The sequence below is a fragment of the Alexandromys fortis genome, unplaced genomic scaffold (assembly GCF_014885135.2).
Source record: "Alexandromys fortis isolate MF-2015 unplaced genomic scaffold, M_Fortis_MF-2015_v1.1 scaffold_8_9099976_23576923, whole genome shotgun sequence".
Classification (NCBI taxonomy): domain Eukaryota; kingdom Metazoa; phylum Chordata; class Mammalia; order Rodentia; family Cricetidae; genus Alexandromys; species Alexandromys fortis.
The window spans coordinates 11,387,790-11,401,514 of record NW_026067899.1 but is presented as its reverse complement, the minus strand read 5'-3'; the positions used below and the strand labels follow the sequence as shown (position 1 = coordinate 11,401,514).

General features: G+C 48.8%; 1 protein-coding gene across 1 annotated transcript in view; it reads left to right on the top strand.

Annotated features, from left to right (window-relative positions):
* The window catches only part of Tanc1 (tetratricopeptide repeat, ankyrin repeat and coiled-coil containing 1), a 227,565-nt gene that overhangs the window by 205,337 nt on the left and 8,503 nt on the right, over positions 1-13,725 (top strand). The window contains exons 20-23 of the mRNA XM_050121991.1: positions 8,822-8,955; positions 10,285-10,408; positions 11,178-11,353; positions 13,401-13,537. Of these exons, the coding sequence (XP_049977948.1) occupies positions 8,822-8,955; positions 10,285-10,408; positions 11,178-11,353; positions 13,401-13,537 (571 nt within the window). The remainder of the gene's footprint in view (positions 1-8,821; positions 8,956-10,284; positions 10,409-11,177; positions 11,354-13,400; positions 13,538-13,725) is intronic.

The following is a 13,725-nucleotide window of genomic DNA, read 5'->3' as shown; positions in this document are numbered from 1 at the left end:
GCAGTCAGGGTTCCCTGCCCTGTGGAAAGTCCAAGGTCCTCCCCCCTCCATCCTGGTCTAGGAAGGTGAACATCCAAACAGGCTAGGCTCCCACAAAGCCAGAACATGAAGTAGGATCAAAACCCAGTGGCATTGTCCTTGGCTTCTCAGCAGCCCTCATTGTCCGCCATATTCAGAGTCCAGTTTTATCCCCTGCTTTTTCGGTCACAGTCCAGCTGGCCTTGGTGAGCTCCCACTAGATCAGCCCCACTGTCTCCGTGGGTGGGTGCACCCCTTGTGGTCCTGACTTCTTTGCTCATATTTTCCCTCCTTCTGCTCCTCATTGGGACATTGTGAGCTCAGTCCTGTGCTCCAGTGTGTGTCTCTGTCTCTATTTCCATCCATCGCCAGATGAAGGTTCTATGGTCGATAGGTACATTTTAAGATTGCTCTTAAGTGCGCTTTTGTGAGGCTAAAAGAACTGAGCTACAGAAAGTTGTACCTCTTGTCCCAAGCCACAAAATGAATTTGTGTAAAAGCCAGGAACTTAACCTGGTCGGTAGATGAACCTGGGCTCATGCTCTCAAACAGAAGAGAAAGGCCCTTACTCAGGAGGTTGGTAAAGTGCTGGCTGTTTCCGCAGAAGACCTGAATTCGGATCTGAAGCTAGGCACAGTGGCATGCACCTTTAATTCCACCCAGGGCTTGCAGATCAGGAGACAGGGCCAGGGGTTGGGGGGTGGGTTCTGGAGACTTACTGGGCAACCATTCTTACTAGAATGGTAAGCTCCAAGTTCACTGGGAGGGTCTGTCTCACAAAAGAGAGCGGTAGAGGTCAATACATTTGATGTTGACCTCTGACCTCCGCATGCATACACACAGGCAAACACACAGAGACGTGTGTGTGTGTGTACACATATGTACACAGGGTGGGGAGGCTATTAAAGTCTCAATCTTCCATGTGCTCAGCAATTAGTCTTGGGACACAGCCTTACCCTGTGCACAGCCTCACTTCCCTTAGCCTACCAAATAAGTTTCCCTTCACCATAGTTCTTGCTTCACAAATGCTGTGGATGATGGAAGATGGGAAAACTAAAAGTGCAAAACAGACACTAACCTATTTTCCTAAGAATTTGTTTACTTTTATCTGTGTGTGTTGTGACCAGCATCAGCCTGTCACTTTAGAAAGCTTTTGGCAGCACCGGCTTCATTCATAAGGACAAGGGCAGAGCCCCGCCTGGAGGGGCCTTCTGAGGCTGGGCTGGGAGCTGGCTTTGCCCCCCAGGGCTGAGAGCTCTGCCTTATGATGCAAGTACAGGATTGTTTTTTTAAAGATTTATTTATTTATTATGTATACAACATTCTGCCTCGATATATGCCCGCACGCCAGAGGAGGGCGCCAGATCTCAGTACAGATGGTTGTGAGCCACCATGTGGTTGCTGGGAATTGAACTCGGGACCTCCGGAAGAGCAGTCAGTGCTCTTAACCTCTGAGCCATCTCTCCAGCCCAGTCCAGGATTTTTTTAAATTTTATTTTAGCCTTTGTTTCATTTTATCCTTTAAGTTGGTGAAGATGAGGTCAAATATCAGCCCCAGCTTTGCAGAGGTGAATTTACAGATCTTGGGAAGTCTGTTTTTGTGTCTAGCGGAAACCCTGGCCTCCTTCAAGGATGGGAAAAATGCCTAATAAAGAAACCAGGAACGTTGTGGTCCTGTTCTGAGACAGTAGCAAAGATGTGTTGTCACCTTGCCTTTCGGGGAAAGCACCAACTTCAATCAGGGACCTTGGGAACCATCCTTTCTGAAAATTCCAGTGTGGTAGCCCCCACCTAAGCAGCAGGGCATCTTACCGCCCCTCCAGAAAAGGTAATTTCTAGTTTCATTTTACCTTTTAGATTGATCCCCAACCTGTGGGTCACAACAGTTGGTGGCAAGCGACACTTTCACGGGAGTCTCCTAAGAACATCGGAAAACATGATATTTACATTACTTTCATAATAGTAGCAAAAACTACGGTTATGAAGTAACAACAGAATAGTTTTATGATTGAGGTCACCACAACATGAGGAACTGTGTTAAAGGGTCACAGCATTAGGAAGGTTGAGGACCATGCCGTTGATAAAATAGCAGAGAACTCTCCAGCACCCCCTGATAGGCTTTGCCTTGGTTCTGTCCTTCACTGTGCATGTGTGTCCGCTGTGCCCTGGTCAAGGGCCAGGCATCATCATCCTCGTCACATCTACTGGTTTCTGTCTCAGCCACAATTAGGTGATCTTTCTGAGGACCCTACTGCTGACTTTTACCATTGGTACTTCCATTTTTTTTTTAATTTTTTATAAAAATGGGAAAGACCAGTGTAACCTGGAAATAAATTGCATAAATGAACACGCCCATCTAAACAAAACTGAGCTGCTCTGCGGATGGGGACCGTGGAGCTAGAGGAAGTGGGTATAGCAGATGCCCTTGCTTAAGAGCTCATGGTTGGCCTTGAAGGTCACTTTGGATTTTCCGTTTGTGATATATGAAAGATAGCTGTCTGGTGTGGAGGTGTGGTCTCTGTCACCTCTCTCCAAGTCTCCAGGTCAGGTTTAAGAAGCAAATGAGGGGAATGAGCGTCCCTGGTTTGATTCTCAAACTGAGCCACCCTGAAACCACTGCAGTGACACACCCTTGTGTGTTTGGGTGACAGATCTGTTACAACATCTTATGAACAGCCCTACTGATGAAATGACTTTGTTTCCAGCAAGTTGACAGTTAAGTGTTCTCTCTCTCTCATCAAATCTTTGCCTGGAGAAGAACTTCAATATGAAAAAAAAATCCGCCAAATGAACCATTTTGTGGTGTACAGAAGTGTTTCTCAGTGATATTTCAGGAAGCTCAGATGGTTACATGTCAGTCAGGTTTGTCTTCAGATGAACATCTCCCATGCCGAGTCCCTCATGCTAGGGTGAATTATTCAGGATCGTCAGGGTAGGGTATGTGCCTTTTCCACAATTTAATCACACAGACAATACCTTGTTAAGGGTTTGCCAAGTAAAAGCGCTCGTGTCCGACTGGCTTCGGTGCTGCGTGCTCACACTAAGGGGGGGCGGTCATTCCTTTCATGCGTCTTTGTATTTTGTTGACCAAAAACAATGAATCAATGCCCTCCTCTCTCACCCTGGTCCTGTGTCTTTTACACCCCGCCTCCACCCCTTTTATCTGGTCAAGCCAAGTTCGCTGACCTTCATTAGAGCTGGTGCTGAGGTTGGCTTTCTCAGCAGGATGGTTGGAATTCCTGAGCGTAGTTGCTTGTTCTGAGTTTGTTTGCTATATCCCTCCGTGCTTCCGAATATGGGAATATGGTATCCTGATGTCCTTGTGGCTGCTGAAATTTGAGATGTGTCCTCACTGGGGGAGTTTGTGGGATGAGGCTAAAAATACTCATTCTGGGTGGAAGAGGAGAGCTGGTCCTTTTGTCTGTCATCAGCAGTGTCTCCTTAGAATTCCTGTGGAGAACCTGATCTGGGCTGAGCCTGAGCAAAGTAGACCTGTGCTGACAGGTTCCTAATCCCCTACAGAAGAACCCAAGCAGCAAGCACACCGCAAATCGGCCTGTGGGGAAGAAGGGTGGAGTTGAACCCTGTCGCCAGGCCTGGCAGGGCACGCTTGTCAGCTTGTCAGCTGCTCCAACTTCCGGCTTCTTTGCAAGCTGGCTGGTGAAACACACAGGTTCTATTTTTAGCTCAGGGCTGTCTGATGTGTTCCCGTTGAAAGACATCAGTAGCAGCTGCAACAGAAATCCTGATTTAAAGGTCCCATTTGTCACAGGGATGAAGCTTCCTCACAAAATGAAGGAAGGCAGTGTTCAGAAGGTAGACGACGCTGGTGTCATCCAGCACAAGGCTGGGCTCCCTTCTTTTTATGGAGTCCTGTGCCTCTGTGTGCAAGCACGTGTCTTTGTCCCTGTGTGCCTTTTGATTCCTTTCTTAGTTTAGGACAGCCAGGGAAGTAGGAGGATGGTCTCTGAGTGAAGAAAACCTCAGCGCTTTCAGTGGCAACAGGATGATTCATGACCCACTTGCTGGGATCCTGCTCAGATCAGTTCAGATGATGTAAATTAAGGGAGACAAAAACGATACAATGTTTATATCCTTCATAACCCCCAGGGTAGTGACAGACCCCTCTTGACAAAAAACGATACAGTGTTTATATCCTTCATAACCCCCAGGGTAGGGACAGACGCCTCTAACCAAAGATGTGGTAACAGGAGCAGAGTTTACCAGAGGTCACACCCTGTGAAGCCCAGGTATACCTAGGAGAGGGCTCACAGCTCACAGAGGGGGTTGAAATACGGGCTTCTAACTCAGCCTTCTGCACAGGCAACATGGGCAAGGCCAGCAAGTGTGAGGCTTGCATGACTGTTTCTCAAAAGATTCTGTCTGGCTCTTCCCGGACAGAGGGGATGACAGAGGGGATGCCTGTCAAGGGAGAATTCCCATAGGGATGTCAGTTTCCCATGCACAAGGGGGCAGCTCATTTGTATGCAGAGCTTCTTCAGGTATCTCAAAATAATCAATAGAGCTTTTCTGCCAGAGGCAGATCTGGGTGTGGCATATTCTCCTCTTCCACAGTGCAAAGTACCCTAGGTCCCATCTCTCAGCTGTCATTGTCTCAACTGTCCCACCACCGTTATTGTGGCAGGAACAGACTGTATTGGAGGTAAGTTTGGATGTCTTCTCTTTCTAAGGGACATGTCCCCCCACCTACACAGAAGTAGAAAATTCTAAAGAAGCATTCTGTAAGATGACTTTTGGCATTGTCTTAGTCAGTGTTCTGTTGCTGTGAAGAGACACCATGACCACAGCAACTCTTATAAAAGAAAGCATTTTCTCTGGGCTGGTTTGCAGTTTCAGAGATTAGTCCATTGTCATGGTGGTAGGAAGCGTGGCTGCACACAGGCGGATATAGTCAGGTAGTCTAGAGTTTTACATTCAGAAGCACAGGCAGCAGAGAAGAGAGCTACCAGGTCTAACTTGGGCTTTTGAAATTTTCAAAGCCCATCATCTCCTGTGGCACACTTCCTGAACAAGGTCACACCCAGTCCTTTCAAATATTGCCACTCTCTGGTGATGAAGCATTTGAATCTATGAGTCTACAGGGGCTCTTCGAACAACCACAGGCAGATTTCTCTTGTCTCCCATGTCAGTGAGCTTCAGTGGCTTCAGAGTGTTAAAATCTAGTAATCACAGATGTATGTGGTGTTGGGCACTGTGTTTGTTACTCAGTTTTTCGATAGTTAAGATGTATTTAAACAATGAGATTTGAACTAAACATCTGATGAACCGTAGGGCCCTTGACATAAGTCTGATCTGGACACTTCCGGAAACTTTCTTGATCAGACACAGAAAATACACTAGAGGGCTGGAGAGATGGCATAGCAGTTAAGATGCCTGCTCTTCCAAAGGTTCTGAGTTCAATTCCCAGCAACCACATGGTGGCTCACAACCATCTGTAATGAGATCTTGTACCCTCTTCTGGCCTGCAGTCATATACACAGACAGAATATTGTATACATAATAAATAAAAAAAATTTAAAAAAGAATAATTTAAAAAAAAGTATACTAGGACAGTGTTTTCTATCTCATCCTGAGGCATTCTGGAGTGTCTCCACTCCATTCTGGGCCCCTCAGGTCTCCGAGTCCTGGGAGGCTCTGCGTACTGGTCCTCTGCACCTGCTAGAGCATGTAATTCCTGCCTCGGTGTCAGCACAGACTCTTCACAGGGACTGAGGCTAGCTCTACATCACCTCCTTGGAGAGCAGAAAGGGGTCTGTCCTCCCTTCTGGAGCAGCCTTCTACCACAAAGGCCAAGACAAGCTGTTAGGAGGTGCTGTGCCTTGTGGAAGATCACAGTTGCCTCGGGTTTGGACACCTTGACAGCCACCAGATGCTAGCCCAGGAGTGCTCGCGGTCAGGCCCAAAAAGGCCAGTGTCAGCTGCTAATCTGCTACCTCGCCTGATCCCCTCACTCGCTCCTTCTGTGCCGTCTGCTGCCTAAACAGCCAAGAGACTTGAGGTCACTCAGAACAGTGCTCCTTGAACACATTTTCCTGGAAAAAAAAAATGTGCTGACCTACTTCCTGAGAAGGTACCAGGTGTATGTCATTGAGAGAGGAGGAACTTAACAAGAATGGTCTGACCGGGCCGGCCCTGTAGTGCTCCCCACCTCCCCAACTGCTGGGGAAGCTGCTGAAGGAGGGCCAGTGCCCTGGCTGTGAGGTCCACTTACATGTCTTGGGGGCTCATGACCAGAAACAACAGTGAGAGCTGACTTGCCTCCTGGAAGGATGAGGGGCTGTGTTTTCCTCGTGTCTCCCTGTGTTTCAGATGCTAGGCTCCCAGGCGACTTCTTCCTAGTAATCTGCTCCCTCCCACAGTTCCCGCATGACTCCTTGATTTTGAACCCGACTGGGAGAAGAACTCAGGTGATGGTGTCAGCTGCTGTCAGGCCTGGCTGTCTGGTCTGTAGTGTGCTTGCATGTGTGTGCACGTGTCTGTCTCTTGGTTAACCTTTGTCACCAGAGCCATGTTTAGGGGAATTTGGAGTGTTTGTGAGCAGAGGGCGGAGGCTTAGGAGTCAACCCTGATGGCCTAGTGTGTATGGAGGGCCCCAGCAGGAGCAAGTGTCAGCCAGCCTTGTGAGGGGTCTGAAGGGATCTGTGCAGGCAGGCATGTGTTGGAAAGCAACCTTCCTGAGCACAGACTTCTGAGGTGCTCGTTACTACACACCCGCAGCTCTACTGAGGAGTCAGAGCATGGGGCCCACCCTTTCCAGAAGGAGGGTCTGAGGTTCCCTCTTCAAGACGGCTCTTGCAGTATGGGTTTTTACTGTGTGTTCTTTGCTATTCATTAAGTGTGTAAGACTGGCCTATTGAGTTGTGTTTAGGCATGGGGCGAGCATGTTCCTGGATGTGTAAAGTTATTCACTGGTATTTCCTTCCCACCGATGATGGCAGTGTGGATAGTGTCTGCCTTGAGGCCATGTGGCAAATGCTGCCATACCCGTGGCCTGCTTCCCACCTTATGTGGGATTTCCCTCTGTATGCTGTAAATACTATTGGTTAATAAAGAAACTCTCTTAGGCCTGTGATAGGGTAGAGCAGAGCTGGGGGGGGGGACTAAACTGAATGCTGGGAGAAGGGAGGAGTCAGAGCTGTGGAGCCACCACTAGAAACAAACACAAAAACTTTGCGGGTTGGACAAGACCTCGTGGTGATGCACAGATTAACGGAGATGGGTTAAATTAAGATGTAAGAGTTAGCCAATAAAATGTTATATCTAATGGGCTAAGTCATGATTTAGTTAATACAGTTTCTGTGTAGCTATTTCGGATCTGAGCTGCTGGGAAATGAACATGTGGCCTCCGATGTACACCACCCCGTCTCCTGCCATCGTTCCCATCAGTGAAGAACGGGGTCCCTCACTCCACCATTCTCTGTTCCATCAGTGGCTGAGGAGCGTGGGCACTTCTTGTTTGCTCACTGGTATTGACTTGCTCTTTTGTGAAGGGTATCTTCTCTTTCCCCGCCTATAGCCTGAGAAGCCGGCCTCTTTCACTAGCTCCTAGGAATACTGCTCTCTCCTGGAAGCTAGGAGTTGAGGATATATTTAGAAACAGGGTTTTCCAGGAAGGCGTGAGAATGGTGCCGCAGCCATGCTTGGCTTCTCCTTCCTTCCAACATCAGGCCGCTTCCTCCTGGGGAGCATCAATCCTGCCTATCTCAGAACCCTTTGTCCCACTGAGAAGCCATTCTCTTGGCCTGGTTTGTCACCAACACCCAGTTGTCCTTTCTTGGACATAGTTCCTATGACAAAGCCAGGACATAGGTCAGCCATGTGAGTGTTCTTTCCCACGGGTGGTGTGCCCTGTCACCGAATAACACCACCAGTCTGTGATACAGCTGACACTCACCCCAGCACCTTACTTTTTGTTTGATAACATCGAATCCAACTTGTCAACGAGGTGTTTACATTCCAGGAGGGCAGGAGTGATAGGATGGACACTCTTAATTAGCGCAGTAATTCTTTTTATTTATAAAATTTTAGTGTGTGTGTGTGTGTACACCACAGGAATGTGTGGGCCCATGGCATGGAGGCCAGTAAAAGGCATTGGTCCTCTGAATCTAGGGTGACGATGTTTGTAAGCAACTGAACTCGGGTTTCCTGGAAGAGCAGGGAATGCCCTTTACCGCTGAGCTATCTCTCCAGCCCCTCTGTAATTGTTTCCTTGAATGGACTCTTACTTAAGGCTAAAGAGACCAGATTTGAGTATAACACTAGTCTGTGATATACTTTGTTCCGATTGTCTTTTTTTTGAAGAAAACAAGCCCCAAACTTTCTAAGTCTGTGGTTTAAGCAAAGCATGCTGGGGCCAACTGAGGTGTCTTTGCCCTCATAGCTCTAGGGGCATAGTTTGACTTGAGCTGGATACCCACGTGGGACGGCTCACATATGGCTGACCTCAGTGCCCTCCACCGAGGCTCACCTGAGACTGTCCAGTGCATACAGCCTCAGTTTTGTCCCTGTCGATCTCACCCCAGAGCTGCTCAGTCCTCCTCACGTCTTGGCAGCTGGCTTCCAGGAACAAGCACTGAGGGGCAGGCAGCACAACTTGCCTGTTTCCAGAGACCCCGGCCCAGACATTAGCATAGTGCCGCTGTGCTCTGGTGATCACAGATACCATACATACATAGACCGCCCAGGTTCAGGAGGAGAGAGCACGCACCCAGGCAGTGGTAAGTCGAGGCTTGCGACACCCTGGCTCTGCACCTACTGACAGCTCCCTCCACCCTTCCCCTAGCCCTGACTGCTGCTGCCGGGAGAGGAAAGCTGGAGGCCTGCGAGCTGCTGCTTGAGCATGGAGCTGCTGTGTCTCGGACTAACAGGAGAGGGGTACCCCCTCTGTTCTGTGCAGCCCGCCAGGGGCATTGGCAGGTATTTGGGGGCCCTAGCTGCTTTAGGAACCGTAGGTGGGGATTGGGTTGACTGTTGAGAGCACCTGTGGCCTTTGAGGCTCGCTGCTGTCTCAGGCTTCTCCCTCTGCCATCATGACTGCTTCTCAGAGGTAAACATGATGGGTAAGTACAATCAACGGGGCAGACTGCGCAGGAGCCCGGCACCCATGCCATGCCACAGACCGGTAGTCTCCTTAACTCCAGGAGGATTACATTACAGTGGTAGAGGGTTCACAATGGCTTGTCTGCTGCTGTTGTTTGTTTTTGTATCCTGTACATAAAAACGTATTGGAATAATAGCTGCCATCTTTAATGCAAGGGAACCAGGGCATCACTGTCCCGTTAGCTTCTTCCTTCATTTTGAAGCAGCGACCACATCTCTTCCCACACTCACGCCATGTTTACACCTGCGTTGTGCACACCCACAGCTTCACGACCGCTCATTACACGGCCCCTGTGATTAACCCTCCGCCCAGCTCAGTGTCTCTCAACTGACAAGGGAGGTGGAAGGGTTTGCTGGTGCGCGAACTGAGAGCAGTAGGAATTTTCCACTCTACCATTCTGGCGTTGTGACAGGTGACGTGCCCAGGTAGCCTGGCTGACCCCGTGGATCAAGTGGCTCCCTCTGCCTTACTAGCATGCATGCTATAAAGCACATTGCTGTTGCTGAGAATTCACTTCAAGGAGCTTTGCTAAGAGTTGGCCTCTGAGAAGGACAAGCCACCCCCTAGTGCTACATCTGAGCAGCACATGTAACCGAGGGTGCCGAGTTGCCCTCCTTCCTTCGACCCTTCTCTTGTTACCGTAGTTAGCCCCCTCTCAGTTTGTCTACAGACGTCAACCCTGAGGAAGCTCAGGTTCCTTATGATGGCCTTGGGTATTTGTATTCAGTCTGCAGAGTGAATGACATGGGTAGGTCAAATCTGTTTATCACTGCAGAGCCCCAGATACACAGAGGCACTGTGCTTCTCCTCAGGACCAGTTTGGAACCTTAATGGCAACTGCTGGCCCCTTCCCTATGCTGAATTAGCCGTGCCTACCCCCAGTGTGGTTGTTCCGCCATCACCCAATTGTGACTGGCATGCCTCACTACTAATGCTACCTGGTATACGTGATTTTGTGCATATAATAACTGGGCGCCCTAGAAGAATACATAGAAGAAGATTTGATTGAAACAAATACAGTAGAAGGCTTGTTTGAGCTCCACGTATCACACAGTGGGTGGGAAAGATGGAGAACCTGGCTGGGTATAGAGACTGGACGGTGGCTTTCGGTGCAGCAAGGGGCTGATTCTCGGTACTTCTTGCAGATTGTCAGATTGCTGTTGGAACATGGCTGCGAAGTGAACCTGAGTGACAAGCAGGGACGCACACCTCTCATGGTGGCTGCCTGTGAAGGACACCTGAGCACCGTGGAGTTCCTTCTTTCAAAGGGTATGGCGTGTTGCAGTGCGCTGGCTTCTTTTGCAGGAAGAGCTTCGGTAGACCCACTAGTACTTCCCAATGCCTAATGCCTTTCCATCCTGTGTATTTTCTAAGGCATGGTGCAGCCTGGCTGCTTATCGTTCAGCTTAGGTGAGACCCTGTGGCCATCAAACCCGCTCAGGTCTATATAGTCAGAGGCCGGCATCCAGATGGTGGGATCCTCAGGAGCCCAGGTTTATTCATGTTCTGTGATTGTATTCCTGGACTTGGGGATTACAAGCTGTGGCCCAAGTCAGGTCCAGCCCCCCCCCCCCCTTCAATAAGCCAATTAAAAGAACCAAATTAAAAGTAGAAGGCAGAAAAAGGAAATTTACTCAGTGTGGCCACATTGGGGAGAGGAACAGAGATCCAGTAGCCTCCTCGAGTCTATCTTTGGGGTCCTGAAGTGAAATAAAAATGTAACTTAAGGCCAAGGATATGAATGTCTAAGCAGTTCTGGTCAAGGTTGTTCCTGTATGCCATTGGCCTGTCATTGTCTGGGCTTTCATCTTGCCCTGCTTTGTGGTCTAACAATTGTTAAAACTGGGAAATCTCTTTTTGGGAAACAAGTTCTTCCTCTAGTTGTTGCTTTTTCCTTCTCTCAGCATGAGATTCTTGGGGGGAAAAGCTCAGTCTTTGGGGTCCATTTTTCAACAATCAGATATCGAGATTGGGAAACACAATCTCTTTAGAACATCTTCGTTCCTGCCAACCAGTTACAAATGGAGTCTGCTCTCAGGTGCTGCTCTTTCTTCCCTGGACAAAGAGGGTCTGTCTGCGTTGAGCTGGGCGTGTCTGAAGGGTCACAGGGCCGTGGTCCAGTACCTGGTCGAAGAAGGAGCAGAGATAGATCAGACAGACAAAAACGGCCGCACACCCTTGGACCTGGCTGCCTTCTATGGTGATGCGGAGACGGTGCGTAACGGGTGTTCACTTCCGGTGTGTGCCTTCCTCCATGTGCAGGAGGGGACCGATGGGGAGGAGGGTCCTGCTGTGATGCTCGGGCTCTGTGAAGCTGTCCAGCTGTCTGACTGTGGCCTGTGTGTGTGCACACATGCAAACATGGTGTATGGGGGCTTTTCAGTGGTCCGATCCAGGACTGTCAGCCAAGATTTTAATGCACTCTTTAAAGCTGGAAAGCCCTACCCCTACCAGCTGCACGTACCACAGACATGGAGTTGAACACGTATGCCCCATTCATAGTTCTGTTTTTATCATGTGCTGCATATAAATTCAGTTCCTGTGTAGGCCATTCAGAAACCATTTTCCCTTAAGAAGAACGATTAACTAAGAATTGTTAAAATATACTATTTTAAATTGTTTTCAAGCTTATTATTCTAAGTTCTTTTAGCTATAATTTTAGTTTGTACACTGGGAACTGGGAGACGTCTTCCAGGGCAGATGCCGTGCTTTGTCGGGGTGCACATTCCCGACCTCTGCAGGCACTAGACCCTTGTTGAGCCACTTGGGAATCTGCTCTCGTAGTCTCATATGTCTGTTGAGAGGATGAGCGAGAGACGTGTCACACTGTGAAGAGGGGTGACCTGTGGCCAGGATTTTATTTAGGCGTTCATCCATCAGTAGAAATACCACTGGACAAATGGCTCTTAAAAGACCCCACTCTCGATTATTACGGCTGTGTGCTCAGAAACGCAGTTGCCAGACCATAGGGCAACCCTTTGGCTTGTAAAGGTAAGGTCTCACACAGCCCTGCCTGGCCTCACGCTCCCTAGCATAGCCAGTGTTGGCCTTGCACTTCTGATCTTCCCCCCTCTACCTCCCAAATCTGATGAAGGTACACCATTATACCTGGCCATAATTGTGTGTTTTCCTTTCTAAGGACACCCATTACCACAGAGCCCATCTTCCACACCGAGTGGGAGCATTTCCATGCCAGGGGCTCCAGTGTCTTCACATCACCATTGACCCTCCACACACTCTTTTAGAATATAATTAAACTCCCTTGAGTGTGGGTTGATATCTCACCCTGGCTTTGATTTCCATTTCTTTTTTTTTTTTTTTTAAGATATATTTATTTATTTTGTATACAGTATTCTGTCTGCATGTATGCCTGCAGGCCAGAAGAGGGCACCAGATTTCATTACAGATGGTTGTGAGCCACCATGTCGTTGCTAGGAATTGGAACTCAGGACCTCTGGAAGAACAGTCAGTGCTCTTAATCTCTGAGCCATCTCTCCAGCCCCCTGATTTCCATTTCTTTAACAACTAGTGACTTGGAGCTATTTCACATGCTTGATGTGTCTCCTCTTTAGAGAAATACCTGTTTGAATCCCTTACCCACTTAATGGTTTGGTTTTATGATTATTATAGCTCTTTTCATATTCTATACAGTAACCTCTCTAGTATTATCTTGAATACCCAGTGGATTGGTAGGAAACGTGTCCTGTTGCGTACACACAACCAACTAAGTTGGATATAAGTTTCTTTTCTAGCAAGTGGAAACTTTGAAGTGGCCAAAGTAGTTTTTTTCTTAGCATCTCCCATGCTGTGCACGCACAACTATTTTTGTCACACCCAGCCTTTATACTGTGACCTCAGACACGCCACCTTCTCAGCCCTAATGGTGTCATCTCTTTCTTAAATCCGAAAATGAATGACGCTGGCCCATCTGGTTCCCGGCTGCTCATGTCTGCAGCTTGTCCTCCTGTGCGGGGTGAATCTGTGTGTCTGGAGCATGCAGAAGCCTCCCTGCTAGCTGCAGCTGGAAAGGTGACCATGAGTCCTGCCTCTGTGGCCTTGGAAGTGGGGTCAGACACAGGCCGTGTACTTGGACTCACACCTGTCTGTACCTGTGGCTCGCCTTCCTCATCACTGGCAGAGATTCTAGCCGTGGGCTGTGGTGTCACGTCAGTTTTATTTCTGGTCCCACAACGGCCAGAGGCCTCCTTGCCGCTCTGGCCCTGAACTGCTCCTCAGGCTTGTGCTGTCTCTGCTGCTGTAGGTGCTGTATCTGGTGGAGAAGGGAGCTGTGATTGAGCATGTGGACCACAGCGGGATGCGCCCCCTGGACAGAGCCATCGGTTGTCGGAACACCGCTGTGGTGGTTACCCTGCTTAGAAAAGGAGCCAAACTAGGTCGGTGAACCTCACTTCCTTTAGGCCAGTGAACCCCACTTCCATTCAGCAGGGCCAGAGGGTCAGCTTCCAGAACCTTCTTTGAAAGGACTAAAGATGTTATACCTGCTAGGGGACTGGCATCATGTGCATATTCTCTCTCTCTCTCTCTCTCTTCCTCCCTCCCTCTTTTTCTCTCTTCCTCCCTTTCTC